This window comes from Sinohyriopsis cumingii, chromosome 18 (assembly GCF_028554795.1).
Source record: "Sinohyriopsis cumingii isolate HCF-2022 chromosome 18, ASM2855479v2, whole genome shotgun sequence".
NCBI lineage: Eukaryota > Metazoa > Mollusca > Bivalvia > Unionida > Unionidae > Sinohyriopsis > Sinohyriopsis cumingii.
The window spans coordinates 99,702,813-99,723,775 of NC_142978.1; the positions used below are offsets into that span (position 1 = coordinate 99,702,813).

Consider the following 20,963-nt stretch of genomic DNA (forward strand, 5'->3'; position numbering starts at 1 on the left):
CCTCTGAAGCACCGATTGTTATGAAAACGTACTCAGCAAATGGAAAGGAAAAAAAATCGGTCTCAATCATGCAATACAATTATTTGATGTTGCCGCCGCAATAAGAAATGGGCAGTTGTTTGGTTCTCCAAAGCTGTCCTTTAGCAGTGACTTCAATAATGCATGCACCCTTATCAAAGAAAGCTGACTACAATCTTTCAATAAAAACAAAGAACTTTTCATCAAAGGAAGTCAGTACCAAACTTAAATGAAAGTGATGGAATCTGATGGATTTTTGCATTTTCCAACGTGACTGGAACACACTAACTGTGCCATGAAAACTTTCTTTTTGTAGGGAAAAAGTTTATGCTTACAAACGCTACCAATGGCGCCTAAAAACGCAAACTTTTACTGACCTGGGACGTACTGAAAACTAAATGTGCTTTGTCATTCGTTATGTGATTGTGCTATATTTTTCCACTGAATTCAGACCAATATGACCTTGACAAAATTATTGAATATTTTAAAGCTCTGTGTGTGCATATTTTCGATGGAATCATTTGTATTGTGGATTCAGTGAATATGATGAGGTTCGTGGGTGAGTACACAGTGTTGATACTATTCATGCTATACATTAGACATGTATATATAAACAGTATTCACATATATGTACCAATTTGTAGTTCTCTAAATAAAGTAAACTGTTATATATGTCTTCTCTGTTTTCACTACAGGTGTATTTCTCATTTAATATGCATCAATTTAAGATGGTAACTGTGTCAATGAAGTACATATTGTACCGCCCATATTTATTACCTACACCCCCTCTCCGAATTTTTTTGTGTGGGTACATGTATAATTTTCTACAGCTAACTGACCTGGTTGCTTATAACATGGTTCGGTCTATAACGTAGTCGGGTTCTATGGCTCCCAACTACCGTGTTATAGAGGGGTCTCACTGTATATATATATATATATATATATATATATATATATATATATATATATATATATATCTGAGTTCAGTTTTACACTGCAGTTGGTTCCATCATTAAGTGGGGATCACCTTTCCTAGAGCGTTTCAGCACTATACTTTCCTGGGGTGCACTGACTGAGTTGATCAGACTCAGCCCAGAACAAATTAGCATTTCCATCACTCTCTCTCTTCCGCCATATCCAATTTAAAGCTTTATTGGCCTGTTTGCCAACCTTGGTGACGAACTTCTTGCAGCTCGCTCCTGTAGTCCTGATGACTCCCATGGCACTCAAGATATTTTTATTTGAATTGACCATGTGGGTTGCATTATGTATGCTGTATATAGTAAACTATCAGAAGTATTCCAACTATTTTTAAAATTCTCATGTGATTATTCTTATGGCAGATAGATTCATATATGAACTTGGTTATCATGCAATTTCATACAATTGTTCAAACAGAGAATAGTTTTTTGTTTAACAAGGTCATGGTATTCAAAGTAAGACATGCTTGAGTTTCTGGCTCAGATATTACCTGGTTCAGCTGTGTATTTGTAGATGAAAGCTTAAATGTACTGAACCACTGGTGTTGGCCTGACACAGGAACTGAGGGGTCAAGTGTTTGGCACCAACACAACAGTAGTGCATCTTTGGGTAACTGGGAAATACCTCATAATGGGATCTTTCCTTATGTATGCCCTTTTTATGAGGGCAACATCATATCTGTTGTTGAACATTATTTCGCAATTTCATGTTTGCTGTGTGAATGACATAGCCATTGCTAAACATGTATTTCAAAATTTCATGTTCACTATATTAATGACATCAAACACAACTTCAGAATTGTGGTTGAATGGAGTACTTCATTATTTCATGCTTTTAATTTGTTGATGTTGTAGTGTTTAATGCCATTTTTCAGCACAAGATAGGCTATACATGGTGGCCAGTATAACTGGTGGAGGAAGAACCCTGGAAAACCCTGGGAAGAACCACCGACCCATGAGAAGCTTATGTCAAGCTTTCTCACATACCCACATTAGCCAAGCCTGAGACTTCAACCCATGCAGACAGAGGTGAGATGGCAGTGATCCAGAATGGTGAGCGTTTTAGACCACTTAGCCACTTGAGGCCCCTTCTTTTAATACGAGTGACATACTAACACAACTTCATATCCATTGCTGAAAGGTATATTTTCATATATTCATGTTTTGATGACCTGAATAATTTCATACATACATGTTTCATGTTTCAATGTCATAGTTCATAACTTCATGAGGACAACCTCAGATGAACAGAAGAGTTTCTTATCTGTTAACACTTATTGTAATCCATGAATGGCACTACATACAGTTTACTAGACAAACGGGAAAAAGTTTATCAGTACTTAATTCTGAATTCAACATGTCATTGAAATAGTAGCATTTTGTGCAAGTATAGACTAAGAATAGTGAGTATTTGTTGAATCGAAACTGAGTACTAGATTAAAATACGATTTTTACCTAGGGATGTCAGAACTGATCATGTTAAAGTCAGACTGAATTAATTTCCATACAAATATGCATCGTCCATAAATACATAATTTTCATTATTGGTTTGTATCTTTTCATTAAATCTAAGCTCACCTTAATTATCATATGCAATATAAATTAAAGTATACTCAATGAACTTGAACACTTCTTAAATTGAAGAATAGTCCAAACTTTTCTCTAAAATAAGACACTTATAAATTTTAATAATGATTAATGTGGTACTTTGTCAGAAAGGCTATTAATATGTCAACTGTCTTGCTTGTGTCTTTAAACAATTAAATTTAAAGCTAAATGTAATGACTAATAGTGAATTCTTTCTTAAACAGTGAAAATTTCATACCCATGTTCCTGCAGTATGATGTTCAGAGAGGACAAGGGCAAAGAAGAGGAATGGAGTGCAGCTGAGCAGGCCAAAGGCACATATCAATGGGTCTGCTCTTGGATTATACTTTTTTAAGTGGCGGGATCCCTCTGCTCCAAGTGCTACACCCACAAATCCTGCTATCACTGTTATTACACCAAACAGCAAAGATACTCTGAAAATAAACACAAACATAGCAAGGTCTTCACTAGCCTTGTGCAGATACATGATGTGGCCCAAGTTTCATATCTCATCAGAGATTTTAAATTCTCTGTGATACTTCTAACAATGTTGCGATTTTCAGTAGAGGTAAAGCCAGAACAGAGAATTAAAACATGAGCCATGTAAACTGTACATTATATGCCCACCTAAGTCCTCCATTTATTTAAATGAAATTCTTTTGCATAAACCAAATTTCATCTATTTAGTCAGTGACCTTGACCTTTGACCATTTCAACCAAACATTGTTTGGCTTCTTCCTTACACCAAGTATAAGTCATCCTCCAAGTTTGGTCCAGGTCTGTGTTACAGAACTAATGTTACTGTGAAATCATTCTACTTTCTGTCACAGCTTCCTTTACCTTGGACCCCAAAATCAATACAAAATTTGGTAACAGTAATTGATAATAAAATAATCTCTGCCTTACAATGGCGTATAAAACTCTTAACTATCAAAAATTATTATGTGGGAATCATTTTATTTCTTTTATTCAAATCTGTGGAATTCCAACAACAAAAAAATCTCAGAAGTAAAGCAAGGCTCTTATTAGAAGAAAAGATATCAAATTCATCTCAAGATTTTGATAACATAAATCCATATTTCAAGTTTCATTGAAACTGGATGAGAAATAGGGACTTCACAATGGTACCAAGCAATTGCTGACATAAATAGAGGACATGCTGCAGTTCTGAGATCTACCCTGCTCATGCTTCTGCAATTTTCCTCTGTTCACAGTCTGCAGCTCCAGTATGAATGAGATTACACCATGTGGAGCAGTAATGTGTGAGATCTTCCCAAGACTAAGGGTAATGCTGAAGTGTTTCAAGAATGACTTGAAGGAATCTTTGAAGCATTTCTTCTCACAACCATGAGACTGCTTTCCTCTTATTCATATTTATCCACAGATCTTCTTTGTTAGTTGCACCTTTGACATCCTGGTGACATGGCCTCTCAGCTGTGATTTCATCAGCAGAGTGTGAGCTTGGAATGTCTGCATATGTGAGAACCTCTGTGTCTGGGACCCTGTCTTGCCATCTTATCCTCATCAGTTTCCTCAGGCAGCCCCTATGAAATGGTTCAACTTCTTGGCATGTTGTCTAAACACTCTGCAAATTTCACAAGTATACTGCAGAATCAGCAACATAATGGTTCTGAAAACCTCAAGTTTTGCTTGTAGACTGATCCCTCTGTCCCCACATTTGCACATAATCAGCCAAAGGCCACACTTGCTGTAACAATTCTGGCATTGGTTTCATCATCGGTGTGCACTGTACATGACAGTATGCTGCTGAGAATAGTGAACTTGTCTACTGCCATGCTAGTTTGGCTATTTACTATGATGGTAGACTCAATGCAAGGCTTTCCTGTCTTCTAGATAATGGTTATCAGACTGAAACTGTTATAAGCTGAAGTGAAATGGTCCATACTGTGTTGCTTTTCAGACTCTGATTTGGCATTCTGGGAAGAGTTGTCAGAAAATTGGAGATCACAAAGTCACTTCTTGTAACTTTATGTTTGCTTGTAGTCTCTTAAGATTGAAGAGCTTGTCCTCAGTCCAGTATCTGATGTTATCCCAGTAACATAGTCAAGGAAGGCATCAGTAAGCATGGCAGAGAAAATCATAATGAAGAGGGTTAGGGCCAACACAGCCTTGCATGACTCCACTGGTGACTGGGAATGGTTCAGATGACTCACCACTGTCCAAGACAAGAGTGAGAATGCCATCATTGAATTGCTGAAACATTACAGTTAACTCCTCTGGGCAATGATCTTTCAAAGTCTTCCACAGCTGACTGTGTCAAAGAGTTTTGTCTGGTTGACAAATGTTGTTTACAGGTTGGAATTTTGTATCTGCCATTTCTCCTGGAGTTGGTGAGCTGCAAACACCATGTTTGTGGTCCCTCTACCTTTTCTGAAGACACATCGACTCTCTGGCAGGAACCATTGATTGATGTGATACATAAAATGCTTCTCCAGAATTCTGGCAAGAATTTTGCCTGCTATTGACAGCAAGGAGATACTCCAATGGCTGTCACAGGATTGTCTGTTGTCTTTCTGCTTGTACAAGTGGACAATGAAAACATCATTTTACTTCTTGTTAAGTTCTTTGAGTCCGCGTTTACTGCAAGGTTTTAGTCAGCTTCTGTGCAAGCCTCTGCTGGGACAGATTGCTGCTGGTGCTTTGCCATTTAGAAGGTCAACTGCTTTCAGTTTCAATCAGTACTGGAAGATCAGCAAGTGATATCTTGATTTACATTTGAGGTACTGATCAACTGCCTCCTCGCTGACTGTTGATTGAAGATGATGTTGAAGTGTTCTGCTCATCTTTGAAGTATATTTTCTTTGTCAGTGAGCAGCAATGACTATGGCCCACAGATGATTGTCAAAGCATCAGCAACGTTCTTCACGTCATTCCTGTCTGTCTAGGTCTGAATCTCATGTATCTTACTGCTCAGCCACGAGTCTTGAAATGTTGAGTTTGCATTGGAAAATCCTCTTGATGTTGTTTAAGGCTGCCTCCTTTGATGATGAACTACTGTCATCTAAACTGGCTTTCTGTAGCCAATGTTTCTCATTTAGAAGTCCCTGTATGGCAGCATCATTCTCACTGAACCAATCTTAATGTTTAAATGTGGTGGAACCAAGGGTTTTGTAAACAACTGAGTACATGGAGTCTCAAAAGGAAGCTCTGTTTTCCTGGACATCCACACAGCTTACATCGATTGTATCCAGTTGGATGCACAGTTTTTCAACAAATGCCCATTTCATGTTTTCCTGTTTCACTTTGATGACATTAAGCATTTTGGGCACTTTTTGCCGTGTGGTCTTATGCAAGGCTTAATCCGAATATTGAGCCTGGTGATTATGAGCCACAGGTTAGTCCAGCATTCTGCACTTCTCATGGCCTTCGTCACCCAGACATCCTGCTTGTCTCTTGTCCTGATGAGAATGTGGGCAATGAGATGCCAGTACCTGGAGAATCTAAGACATCTTGTTGTGATTTGGCAGGCAGAAGACTGTGTTTGGTGATCAGGAGGTCATGTTCAGTGCATTTCTCAGTACAAGAAGTCCATTGTTGCATTTGTCAAAGTCATTTTTGCCAATGACACTTGGCCATATCTGGTGATCTGTGTCAATTCTAGCACTGAAGGTCACCAAGGCTGATGAGCTTATCTGCCATTGGCAATTTTACAATAAGAGACTCCAGGTCTTCACAAAATATGTCTTTGAGCTCAATCAGGGTTGGCCATGGTAGATGTATAGACACCAATGATAGCTGAACATCTTTTTCCAGACAATTGGAGTATCATTTGCATTAGTCTGTCATTCACACCCTTAGGAAGAGTTATGCGCTTGCTAACTAGCTGTGATTTGATGGCAAACTTAACACCAGCTTCACCTTTGCTCTTCTTTACTTTGGTCACTCCAGAAGAAGGTGTAAATTCTACTACTTTGGTGAGCTGTCCTTTCTCAGCTAGACGAATTTCACTTAGGGATGCTATCTGTATGTTGAAACTGGCCAGTTCTCTACCAACTAGAACTGTTCATTTTGGTTTATCTGCCGATGTACTGTCCATTAGTGTTTGTACATTCCAGGCACCAATGGTAAGTTGCAACACTTTTGTCTTCCTATCAGGTTTTTGACCACTAAGTGAGGATCTCCATCAGCCACAGTATGCTGACCAGGGTTAAGGTGAAGTGGGCAATGTTTTGGGAACTTTTCTAGCCCCTTCCCTCATGCTAAAAAGGGCTGTTCAGTCACCCAGGGACTGCCAAGTTCAACTGCTGCTTTGGTCAAATGAAGAGTGACCCAATGCCCTAAGCTGCCTTGGAGCAGGTCTCCAGCTACAGCTCCCAGTGTATCCACACCTGATGCTTTGTTGCTTGCCCATCGGCAAAGGACCTGAAGTTATCTGGTGGTAGGGGAAAAGGAATAGTGTAATGACATACACATTAGTTGGATTTAGTGAGGGAAGGATGTGCTGAGTTGCTTTCATTCACTTGTCCAGTGGCATGACAATATCAAAATATCTGGAGCCAAGTTCAGATACAGTGGATGGCCATCAGTTCTTGCAACACCTTAGCTGATGTGCTGCACTGTCCACACAGCTCTTGCCATCTGACTTCACAGCTGGGGGATGAGCCTATCTGCTCAGCTGCCTGATCCAGCAGACCTGCCAACCCTGACGTGTCCATCTCAGCAAGGCAGTTGATTGTTTTTCCGTAATATTTACGTTTTCAGTAAGGTGTAACAAAATATCAATAATTGCTATTGTAAAGCTGGAACACGTAATTAAAAGTTCAATGCATTGACGATAAACATTATGTTCAACTGAAAAGTTCGTAAAGTATGCGTAGACTTTATTTACAACTAGAATAGTTGCACAAACTCTAGTTCCTAACCCTATGCAGCTCAATGGCTCATTGCTATCTCTCAACTTGGCATAATTCTTGGAAATTCCTTCCCATTTCACATGATGACGGCAATCATATCTCCTGCCACGAGACATACTCAAATTGGCACGTCATGTCCAATAAACATAATCCAGTCTTTTCCAGCTTTTATGCACAAGAATCCGATATATGCATGTTTTCCCTTTCGTCTTAAACATGCATCACTTTCTGGACACCATTTTTATAAATTCTATAATCAACAGTTTGATCATGCACATGCTTTACATGAAAAAAATAGGTGCAGTTTAAAGCATCTGCGGTGCTGCTGTAAAGTTAGCCTGGTTCCCTGACTAATTTCACTAATTCTAAGATGAAACCCGGATCCAAATAAAAACATGAATGAATCAAATATCTGGACTTGTTGGCAATGATCATTTTTCTGTAGTTTTTGCTAGTATGCCATAAGTCCATATTTTAAGGGTAATTTTCGTAAGACTTATGGCAAAATCATAAGAGTTTGCAGGTCTGGATGATCCATCATCCACCAGAAAAGACTTTCCGGAGGGAGCCAGATGTAGCTGTCCAGTCTGAATCAACAGTCACAAGTAGTAGCATCAACTGTTACTAATGGAGCAGCCAATGTCTGACCTGACCTGATTTTTATTGCTAAAGATGATAAAAGTGTAAGATGGCAATGAAGATCCATCTTAAATTAAAGCATCAGGCAATGAAAACATTCACAATCTGTGGTAGTCTGCCAGGCTGCAATGTAAAATCTGTGATGGCCATCAGGTTACCTTTTTTTTTCACTAAAGCTACACCTACAGTTAGGAAAATTTATTTTTAAGTTGAATTAATGTCAAATAAGACTAAACTTCTGCAATACACAATGTCATTTAATGAAGGATTTTTTAATTTGAAAGGAAAGATAATTCAGAGAATGGGTATTTATTATAGTAAATGCTGGTAGATGAGTGAACACTAAAGTAATAGCAAGTTCTGAAATGGAAAATTCCAAAGTGCGGCTAATTTCAGGTTAACCAAATATTCAAACAAGTTTTGATTTCATGAACTGAGCACATGATAAAACATTAAATGCATTAATGTAAATATCTACGGAGATCATGACAGTACAGTGCAGACAAGAAAGTTATTGTGGCAAAACTGTCAAAGCAAAAGAAGATCATTTCATTCTATTAGTGTTACTAGTGTGTTACATTCTGTTTTCCTTCTTCCTTTTAAAATGCTGAATGGCCCCCAGATTGGGGGGTGGGGGTGAGTACACTATGTCCATGTCCCTAATGAATAACAATTCAAAATGGATGCAGGGCCATACCAAAAGCTAACTTTGCCCTGTGGCCAGGTGAGTGTTAAAATATAGCAATTATTTTGCTCGTAGATAATGAGTGAACACTAATGTCAAAAGAGAGCAAGTTTCAGAACATAAGATTTCATACTGCAGCTCTTTACAGGTGGACATGATATTCAAACACGTTTTAATGGTTATCTGAGCACTTGATAAAGCATTTATATCAACAATATAAGTGTTTGAGGAAAAGATAATAGTGCAGCATGACAAAGCGATGCTGGTAAAACTGTCACAGCAAATAAGATCGTCTCTTGTTTTTAACCACTACAAGCGCATCAAGTACTATATAGTATTTTTCTATGTCCTCCTGAAAATGTGTCCCCCAAATGTGAAAAACATGAGACAGTATTGCCTACCCATAGGGTCATTGGTGCAACAATGACACGAAAAGTATGTAGTCTACTTGTCTAACTCATTCATTTGTACAACAAAAAATTAACCAGCTGAGGGCAACCTATCACAAAATACAATGTACAGTCATTAGTATGGTATGTTTAACACTGAAAAAAGATATTTAAACCTACTTTCAAATCAGAAAGGGTCTCTCCTGAAGGTTATGATGCATGAAGCATGGAAGAATTTACAAGATCATGAGCTAACGCATGCACTTTACTTGTGTAAGCATATAATACAGGTCAGAGTGACCTTCTTTGTATGTAAGGGTCAGGTAATAACAGAAATGGATCAAGCCTGAATAACACCCAAGAAATGAACTTTAAAATACAGAATAATCACAAAGTTAATTAAGTGACGCTTCTCCACATACATCTCATCTCCAAGTTTCATTATTCTAGGAAGGACATTATGCATATAGCTTGCCAAGTACTCATGTGGCCATGAGTTAGATGCAAAAACTTAAGTAAATCCAGTAAAAGATAAATATAGGTCATGATGAGAGTATGGTAAAAACAAGATGCATACCATCACCAATTCTGAGGTTCTAATATGAACAGCCCCTGAGAAATAAACATCAAATACAAAATTTAACCCATGACAGTAATGTATAAAATATGGACAATATAAACAAACTTCAGCAAGGAGGGAGTAATGTTACTTAAGATGCATCCCCTCAATGATTCTAGATAGGACTTTATATATATAGCATACAAACAACCTATGTGGTCATGAAATAAATGCAGAAACTTAACCTAAACCAGTGAATGCAGGTTATAGTGACTGGTTTTCCAATGGTTTTTGTACAATTCAATGCACAATTTTTGAGCATCTACCGTTAGTTTGCATCATATAGCCACTGTTGTGCTGAGGTGCCATAAAGCGCTAATAAAAATCAAATCAAATCCAAGAGGTGAATTAACAATGATACCTATGTTTGCATCAGCTAAATGCAAGATCAGCAAAAATGTTGATACAACAATGATTTGTCTACAACTTACGAGGCTTGATCTGGTACGCTGCCCTGGATAGAAATGGAGTCCTGCATAAATAAGGGTGCCCAGAGAGCCAAAGCTCCTGTTACAAAGGCGACACAGGTGAACCCAAATGTGGAGAATACGAAGCTTTTACTGAAGAAGAAAAAGAAAGGACAAAAGTTTTTCAATCACTATGGCATATAACATCACAGTCAATACCTATTTTGACAGACCACTGCTATCTGGAAACCACCTGTTTTTATAGATTTGATTCCAAATGTGCTGATTAATTTCTTGTACAATTTAATGACCTATCTAAGAGAAGACCTGCCTTGAGAGACTATATTTTGTTAGCTGAAGAGGCAGCCTCTCAAAACAGGATTTACTGAAGGGGTGGTCTTTCAAAACAGGTTTTACATTTATTCCATCAAAATACAAAAACAAACTGTAATTATTTTCACATGTGATACCAGTTTCACTGGACTGTTTTGTTCCTACAAATCAAACAACTCCATGAACAAGCATCCTTCTGAGGAATCAACAGAATCTCTTCCAAAATCCACAAATTTAACTACTGATCAAAGGATGCTTTTTTTCAGCAAGCATAAAAACTGATGCCCATAAAAATACATGATTTTCTCTTGATGCATGAGAAGTATATAGTACTTCACATGAAACAAAGCGATTTCCAACTGGTAACTGCAGAAATAGTAACATGTGAGAAAAAAATATACGAACTTGATTGTACTGCTAGTCATTGTTGTACACCCTCACAATCGTTGCTTTACTTATGTGCCTACTGCATTGGTATGCCCAAGCTGGAAATACCTTATGTGCCTACTGCATTGGTATGCCAAAGCTGGAAATACCTTATGTGCCTACTGCATTGGTATGCCCAAGCTGGAAATACCTTATGTGCCTACTGCATTGGTATGCCCAAGCTGGAAATACCTTATGTGCCTACTGCATTGGTATGCCCAAGCTGGAAATATGGTGCTATTTTACCACTTATTAAGAACTGTTGCAATACACTCTAAATTAGTCCTATCATGAATTTACCGCCAAAGTACTTAGTTTGAAATTTTAAAAATGTATTGACTATACAGTGAAACCTCACAAAACCAAAAGTCCAGATTTTTTCCTTCTTCATCTATATATATATATATATATATATATATATATATATATATATATATATATATATATATATATATATATATATATATTCTATGAAGCAAAATATTCATCTGCAAAACCTGATTACAGACTGTTGATCCCAAATTTTAATTTTACAATAAAATGAACACTATAAAGCCAAAACCTACTCCAAAACATGGACAGGTGGTTACCAGATCCCAGCTATAAGAGTGGCTAACGGTCCAGAAATTGTTTTACTTTATGCAAGGCCCTAAACTAAGTCCATAACATGCACTGGCACAGGTTATGGCCAGTGTCAACAACAGGTTAATTAGTATTTTTGGGCTAAAGTAACAAACTTAATTGTTTCTAACATTGTGCCATTTGTTTTGCAAAGCAAAGTAGATTATATTTTTTATTGCCAATCATCTCTGTCCAATAATTTACATTTCAGTGATCTTCAATCATGTAAGATTACATAAAAATAAATGCAAATGTTGAAATAAAAGATGGGTATACACTTATAATACAAATATCAATAGACTCTAGATTTGTTTTTTTAATAAACAAATATAAAGTTGTCATTTATAAAATATGAAGCTGGCAATAATCAATAACATATTACAACTAACGGGAGATAACTGCCTTTCATTTTAGATTATATCTGACAATCTTAGTAAATCGAAACCACTTCAAAACTGAAATTTTTACTGAGTCCCATTGGTTTTCAGTCATGTAGTATACGATGTATAATATTTTGCTTGTGTGTTGTCTAGCAATACAAGAATTTATTATTACTAATAAATAATATTGTATAAAGATTAACAATGTCATTGTAGACATGTAGGTACATTCACAGATAATATGAAGATTTTAATTCTCTTCTTAGTTCTAGTAGTAAGATTATCGAGTTGATCTTAAATGCAGCTCATTAAATTCTGTAACAGGTGAAGAAGTCCGAGTAAAGACATCAGCTTGCTGTATAAAAACTCCAAAAACTTCCACCCATTTTAATTATCTTTCACTTAACATACGAGTTCTAATTGAGTACAGATAGAGCCACTGACTAGTTTGTCATGTGTCACACAAGATCATGATTGCAATTTACACCAAGTGTCCCAACAACAGCATGTACTATAAATATTCATTGTACCGTGTGACCTAGGTCATTTCACATAATAGCAGTTTATTCCTAAGTCCTAGCTTAGACATTTGCTTCATTTTTTCCCTTCAATTATGAGAATTTATTCCTATGTCCTAGTTTAGACATGTGCTTCTTTATTTCCTTTCAATTATGACAATTTATTCCTATGTCCTAGTTTAGACATGTGCTTCTTTTTTTCCTTTAAATTATGACAATTTATTCCTATGTCCTAGTTTAGACATGTGCTTCATTTTTTCCCTTTAATTATGACAATTTATTCCTATGTCCTAGCTTAGATATGTGCTTCTTTTTTTCCTGTCAATTATGACAATTTATTCCTAATATCTCTCCTCTTACATTCTTTACATTTTTCCAACACTGTCTAGCTTTGATTTGATACCTTTTATTTGAACAACAACAACAACAATGATAGCAACCAAAGCTGTCACAGGATGGTTTCAGAGTTTGCCTGAGAGAGTGAGATATATCTTCCAATTGTGCTCCACAAAAATACTAGTTATGCATATTTCATTTCTGCTGTTTTTCTCTCGGGAATACTAGTTATGTATATTTAATTTATACTGAGTGTTTGACCTTTGTCAATAATTCAGGATAGAGTTTTTGTGTGTACCTGACAGGCTATGAGTGAACGTAAAAAGTTTTATTCAGCAAGAAAATTGGTTACATACATAGAAAGTGAATATAGAATTCTCATAATCACAAAATGAAGATAGATATTATAATGAAATAAACAATAGCAACAGTTAAAGTGAAAAAGACAAATTATATTAAATTGTATCAACTGTCCTGAAATTTAATGATTTTATACCCACTTTTGAACTCCTCCTAACCTAACCCATTTTCTTTTCAGGTTATCATTACATGCAATCTTGGTGACTTTGGACCCACAAATCCCAATATCAAAGGCCTACAGAGAGCTCAGCTTGAACTGTGCAAAGTGACATTTTCCAATAATGAATTATGACATTTTCAATTGTACATAGTGACATTTTTGTGAACATTTAATACTTGTTTTTCATCAAATTAATTTGTGCATCTATTTTAGGTTCAACCTTAGACAAAACAGTCATGGAATCCTTAAAAATGCAATACCTACATATACACACATATAATAACTTAAGACAACAGTCACTGAATCCTTAAAAATGCAATACACACATATAAATACATATAACAATTTTGACAACACAGTCATGGAATCCTAAAAATGCAATATATACATATACACACATATAATAACTTAAGACAACACAGTCATTGAATCCTGAAAAATGCAATACACACATATACATACATATAATAACTTAGACAACACAAACATGAAATCCTTAAAAATGCAATATATACATATACATACATATAATAACTTGAGAAACTTTGCAAATACAAGCCATCTTCATGTACATAAACAGGTAAATTAGTGGTGGAAGGTGAAAATCTGTAAGGTTCACAGTGTTATTAATTAAAAAAATTATAAAGCAAATCTGTTAAACACTTACTTTTTGACAAGTTCCTTCAGATCAGTTAAAAATGAAGTATGGTGGAGATTTGTGCCCCCTTCTGACATTCCCCGTTTGGGCTCTTTCACGATGAAGACTATCATAGCAACACAGATCAAACCAAGAATAGGTGTAACCTGTAATAGATGAATTCATGTGAAATTAAATATTACAAAACAATCTGGAATAATCTTTTTATGACAGCAAAATCTATTTGAAAAGTCTATTAAAATGTGTATTATTCAGATTGCTGAACAAAAGCAGGTTCTTCTCTCATTTTTCTTATTTCAACAACAACTATACCATTGGAAAAGTGGTACCAATGTAAATCACCTTCCTTTTCTAAGCTATTACCAATAAATCCTTTCCTTTTCTAAGCTATTACCAGTTAATCCATTCCTTTTCTAAGCTATCACCAGTTAATCCTTTCCTTTTCTAAGCTATCACCAGTTAATCCTTTCCTTTTCTAAGCTATTACCAGTTAATCCATTCCTTTTCTAAGCTATCACCAGTTAATCCTTTCCTTTTCTAAGCTATTACCAATTAATCCTTTCCTTTTCTAAGTTATTACCAATTAATCCTTTCCTTTTCTAAGCTATTACCAATTAATCCTTTCCTTTTCTAAGCTATTACCAGTTAATCCTTTTTTCTAAGCTATTACCAATTAATCCTTTCCTTTTCTAAGCTATTACCAATTAATCCTTTCTTTTTCTAAGCTATTACCAGTTAATCCTTTCCTTTTCTAAGCTATTACCAGTTAATCCTTTCCTTTTCTAAGCTATTACCAATTACCCCTTTCCTTTTCTAGGCTATTATCAATTAATCCTTTCCTTTTCTAGGCTATTACCAATTAATTATTTCCTTTCCTAAGCTATTACCAATTAATTCTTTCCTTTTCTAAGCTATTACCAGTTAATCCTTTCCTTTTCTAAGCTATTACCAGTTAATCCTTTCCTTTTCTAAGCTATTACCAGTTAATCCTTTCCTTTTCTAAGCTATTACCAATCATAATTACTGAGTAAACAAGCCTCATTGAGATACATGAATTTTATTTCCAATACAAATGTAATAAAAGACATTATGTTAGTTATTAGCAATTGTCAGTTGGATGTGTCATGCACAACAATCAAATGGGTCAAATTATATTTAAGCCAATTCCATGAAACTGTCCACCAGCTAAGTCTGACAATATCCAGAGTTCAGGGGAAAAAAATATGTATATACTCACTTATTGAGTCCAACTGCAAACTGCACAGAGCCAGAGCTGCTGTTGCCTAATGCACCAGCAGATCTGGCTCTGTGCAGTTTGTTAGGAGTAATATGAAACATGATAAATGGGATAAACATAACTTTTCTAAATACATGTAATTTTATTTATAAAACATTTTAAGTTGTTTTTGTCTTCATCTCTTATCAGAAGACTAAGCAAAACAATTGTAAAATATTCGAGAAAAATAGTTCAGCAATTAAATATGATGAGTATTTTGTGTTGTTCTATGTTGTTTTAAGTGTGAAACAGTAGCATTAAACTATATTAAGGAGGTAACCAATCTAATCATTTCCTCTCAGGATTATATAGTGAGACATATTCCTTTACATATCTTGACACTAGGGGTAAAAAAAGCCAGAAGACCTAACCACAGAAAGTGCTCTATTATTAGCAGATGAAAAAAAACCAACAATTTTTAGTATAAGAGTAAAGAGAATGCCACACAATTTGAGGGATAAAATCCCTCGAGGTGAAACAAGAAATTCCATTTCATCTGAATCTATTTAGCGCTAGACAGGCTGATAAATTAGGGTTTATTAAGGAAAAGAAAGTGTTTATTTTTTTAACTCAAAATCTCTTGCCAACAGGAGCACATTTGGAATAGCTAATAATATGTAGATTGGTATGCTGGATATCTGACACAGTAATGAGATTTACCAGTAAAAGTCATGCAAACATAACATGACAGTTGATAATGACTTAATTGGACAGAATTTAAACCATAACCTAATGGTTGTTGGATACAAATGTACCATGACTGTCAATTATCACTGAACTGGACAGAATTGAAATCCATAATCCAGTTGTCAGATGCAAATATAACATGACAGTTGATTATGAGTGAACTGGACAGAACTGAAACCCATAACCCAGTGGTTGTTAGATGCAAATATATCAGGACAGTTGATTATGACTGTACTGGGCAGAACTGAAACCCATAACCCAGTGATTGTTAGATGCAAATATGCCATGGTAGTTGATTATGACTGAACTGGGCAGAACTGAAACCCATAACCCAGTGATTGTTAGATGCAAATATACCATGACAGTTGATTGTGACTGAACTGGGCAGAACTGAAACCCATAACCCAGTGATTGTTAGATGCAAATATACCATGACAGTTGATTATAACTGAACTGGGCAGAACTGAAACCCATCCCCCGGTGGTTGTTAGATGCAAATGTACCATGACAGTTGATTATGACTGAACTGGACAGAATTGAAACTCATAACTCTGTAGCTTTTAGTCTATGTCAAGGACTAAGATAGAATGAGGAGGAAGGAAATAATGTAATAAACTGCTCATTTTGATGCAACAAACAGAGTATGGTGTGAAATAATGTAATAAACTGCTCATTTTGATGCAACAAAAAACAGAGTATGGTCCAAATAAAATTTGATTAGTCTTGATATGATAGGGTTTAAGATGCAAAGGAAGCAACTAACAAATGGTCAAAAAAAGAAACAATACTTGTGCATGAAAATTATGTCACAGTTACAACTTAGGTATGGATGAATTACTCTCCAGTGGATTCATCTAAATACCAAATATCACAGTTGCTGGATAAGTAGGGTCTGTGATATTAACGGCTTAAGAAAGGTAAGAATGAAAGCAAAAGTCACTCAAGCAACAAAAATTAGGTTACAGTGACCTAGATTTATGGTTTGGTTACTCATCTACATAACAATTTTCATGAACAGATGAAACAGGGACTAAGATACCAGAATATGACGAACAATTACGTTGATGATGTATTTGAAACTATTAGGAACTACTTAAATCATTATCATGCAGAAAATAAATTCACATTAAAGTGATCTTTAAATTAGTCAGCCCATGATAAAACATTAAAGTGATCTTTACATTAGTTGGCCCATGACAAAACATTAAAAAAAACAATAAAAAGAACATTCTGCTCTAGGATATCAAAGTAGAAGTGCTATGATAATTTGATAATAACAAGAGAATAATTGTTTTCTTTTCTAAAAAACAAAATTCATATCCCATAAAACTGCTTCAGAGGGTACAATAATTGTCCACCCTTTACGAGCAAGACTTTACTATGTAGAATTCACAGGCTTTGAGTAACCTAGGAATGACAGCATTATCACTATTACATGCACAAGCATTGATCATGCATCTGTAATTACAGTAGGGACTCTTTATTTGAAAGTTTTCTCAAATGTAATGAATACTGTGGATCCATACTGTGGATGGTTCATGAACTTTTCTTCACCGATCTAATTCAAGTAAAAATGAGTTATTTTCAAGTAAATGCAAAGTTTTTTCTATGTCTTCCATTAGAAAAACTTATTTCTTGATTTTATAACCTCTTTGCACTTGCATGTTCACCTCCTATTACTGTTAATGAACAGCTATGAAATCTTTCAATCAATTAATTCATCAGTGTCCATGAATATGGTTACACACAGCAAACTTGGTTTCTTTTATCTCTGGCTGATTATTGGTTGCACTAAATTATTTCACTCAGAAGCAGGGTAATGAGCTGTGAACAAGCAAATTACACCAATATTCATTGATAAAAGCCAGCAAATGCAGTCAATAAAACAGAGTGGAGCTTTGATTTCAATTACAATCCCACAATTAACAACCGCGTCCTTGATGATTGCCATTTTGACACAGGTATGATGCATATAACACCATAAATGCACATAAAATTAAATATATATCCTATTTGGTGCAAATCAAAGTTACATGTAAGAAATATTTTAACAGTTTAATAACCTTGGCCAAAAAACTCAAAACTGAGGATGAAAGAAAATTAACTTGATTATCAAGTAAGTATCAAGACATTATACAGGCAGATGCACTATTATTGTTGTTTGGGGGTTTAAACAATTTTTCAGTGCAAATTAGGCTATACATGGCAGCCAGTATGACTGGTTGAGGAAGACCCCAGGACCCCCCCCCCCAAACCACTGAAATATTGCAAGCTACTGGCAGCTTTCTCACATACCACCAGTGGCTGAGCCCAAGACTTGAACATACGCAGACAGGTGTGAGATTGCAGTGATCGGTAAAGGTAAGCACTTCAGATCATCTGCCCACCTGGGTCCCTGTACATTTTTGTACTTACACTGCTAATATTGCTTCCTAAACAACAGAAAGCACTAAGGTTTGATAACTTTATGTATTTATGTCAAAAATGGATGGAATTTGTTTATGGCATGTTCAAAATATATGTGCAACATCATTATGAATATTTATCTATTGTAAGATTAGAGATTAAATACCAACATATCCGAGTAATGAAGATAACAAACAAAGAGAAGTCAAATATGTTGCTAACTGCTTTTATGACAGAACACCATCAATTCACTATTTTTCAAGGGGTACCAATTTTCATGGATTTCACTGCTATGCAAACACGAATACAAGGCACAAAAAAATATGCATTTGCAGTCAGCCGACAATTCCTGTGTTTTGTTGCAGACCCTAACACTCCACCCACTCCCACACCAGCTTTAAAAAAAAATACTGAAACAATAATTTAAAAAAACAAAAATTCCCAAAATTGATATGTGCATCTAATTCAGCCAGTTTAGCCCAGTACTTGAAGCGCTTAGTATATTATGTACACTAATCAATTATAATATAATTTTTTAGAAACAAAACTATGTACCCTAATTTAAAAACCAGTGCAATAGGAAACGTACACTGTTTTGGGGGTCTATAGACCAAACAAGCACTGATCCTCCATTGAAAATAGGAGCCTCCCCCAATCTAATATTACAGTACAGATTAAAATGTTTAGCAAAACCAAGAAAGATGATGCCCATGATAATAAATGAGTTCACAGTAATGCACTTCAAGTTCTTAGATACAGACCCTGAAATGGGTAATTTTACCAGTGAAATGAAAATTGAATGCACACTGAATGCAGAATGAATGCAAATAAACTGTAGAATGAAACCAAACAGCATCATCAATGCATGATAAAGAAATAAAAAGCACAAATACAAAATGTAGAATACAAAATGATAAATGATTAAAAAAATGGAATTAAATATGAATGCATTTCATAAATCTATCTGAAAATAAATTATATTCAAGCTGCTGCAAAACTTTTTTCACAATAATCCTGGATCAGGTTCTTTACACTGATAGACAAGTTAGAAGCCATGACATAATTCATGATCAGGCAGACATAAAAATCCAGCCATCACTTAAGTTGTTGTTGTAGGGTTTAACACCATTTCTCAGCACATGATAGGCTATATATGGCGGCCAGTATTAATGGTGGAGGAAGAACCCGGGAAATCCCTGGAAAGAACCACCGACCCTCGAGAAGCTACTGGCAAGCTTTCTCACACACCCACATTAGCCGAATCCGAGACTTGAACCCATGCAGACAGAGGTGAGATGGCAGTGATCTGTAACGGAGAGCACTTTAGACCACTCAGCCACTCGGGGCCCCACCACTGTGGTGACAGCATCATAACTGGTAGTTGTAGATGTACAATTTTTATCTGAGCAAAAAAAAATAAAACAAAAAATTGGCAGACAAATACTCAACAGTTATATTTGTACCCTTATAACAGAAGTGTGGAATTTATCATACATTCAAATGCTGTCATTTGCATTTGACTATGTATGCTTGTTACAAGTTGGGTCCAACTACAGACCATGATCTGCCACTGCATAATGCACTAAATTGTAGATTTTCTTTAATCTATTTGCCCAATTAGTTATGAAAACATAGAATCTAATAAATTGGTATTTCCTGGATACAGTGATGTCTGCCTTCATAGGTTCAGTTATGGTTTAAAACTGATTTTATAAAGAAAATAACACAAATATAGCAGTTCAAAATCTTCATTTTTAAAATTTAAATTAGAAAGTGCTCTTCACTAATTCTGTTCTTAAAACACAAATTACCATTTACATATTGATGCTGAAGCTTTGAAACAGATGTTGGCATGATTTCATTATTAAATGGTAGACCTAACTTGAAGAAATCAGGCAGTAATAACTTGCTTGGGAAAGGGTTAATGGTCAGCACAATGGTATCAACACCACATATAATATATTTTACTTTGTGTTACAACGCAACACCATCAGAACATGCATAAACACCTGGCTACAGCGAGGGAGCATCTCATAAGTTAGAAACTACTGTCACTCATTGCACATCTAAAACAAATAATCACAGGGCAATGTTTTTGCTTTCCCACAGAACAAGGTAAAGTTTACATATTTTAGGCAACTAAGTCCCCCACTCTGCCTGGTAGCATCACCATTAATATAAAAGCTATAATTTCTCAAAATTAAAAGAAAAGTTGAGTTTGGAAAATGCACTTATATTTCATCCCTAATGAATTGAAAATTACAGTAAATGATGGAATGGACAAATGCAAAATTTGAATGTATTTTTCAGATCTTATATGAAAAATGATGAAATGAGAGATAAAATGCAAACAATGCAAACTAAATGCAAACAAAATGCATCTTTGGAAAAATTACCTGTTTCTGGGTCATTAACTTGTATACTGACTTCTTGGTTTCATCAACATTAAAATACATTGTGTGTCTTGATTATCCATTGTGGCCTCATAAAAACTGCAACCGCTCTTTTTATGTCTACTCATTCTCATGAACAATACAAAATTAGCCTGTTAAGTATACACCCTAAAATATTGTCATTAACATGGACAAAACTATGTGTTTATGA

At 35.5% G+C, this 20,963-nt stretch overlaps 1 protein-coding gene across 3 annotated transcripts in view; it reads right to left on the minus strand.

Moving 5' to 3' along the window:
• The window catches only part of LOC149777583 (protein spinster homolog 1-like), a 165,918-nt gene that overhangs the window by 25,009 nt on the left and 119,946 nt on the right, over positions 1-20,963 (minus strand). For all 3 annotated transcript variants that reach the window (XR_016416191.1, XM_089942207.1, XM_089942208.1), the window contains exons 6-8: positions 14,000-14,136; positions 10,223-10,351; positions 2,824-3,019 (exon numbers count right to left, since the gene is read on the minus strand). Coding sequence is in view for 2 of the 3 variants with exons in the window: in XM_089942207.1 (XP_089798333.1) it covers positions 2,824-3,019; positions 10,223-10,351; positions 14,000-14,136 (462 nt within the window). In the remaining variant the exon portion in view is untranslated. The remainder of the gene's footprint in view (positions 1-2,823; positions 3,020-10,222; positions 10,352-13,999; positions 14,137-20,963) is intronic.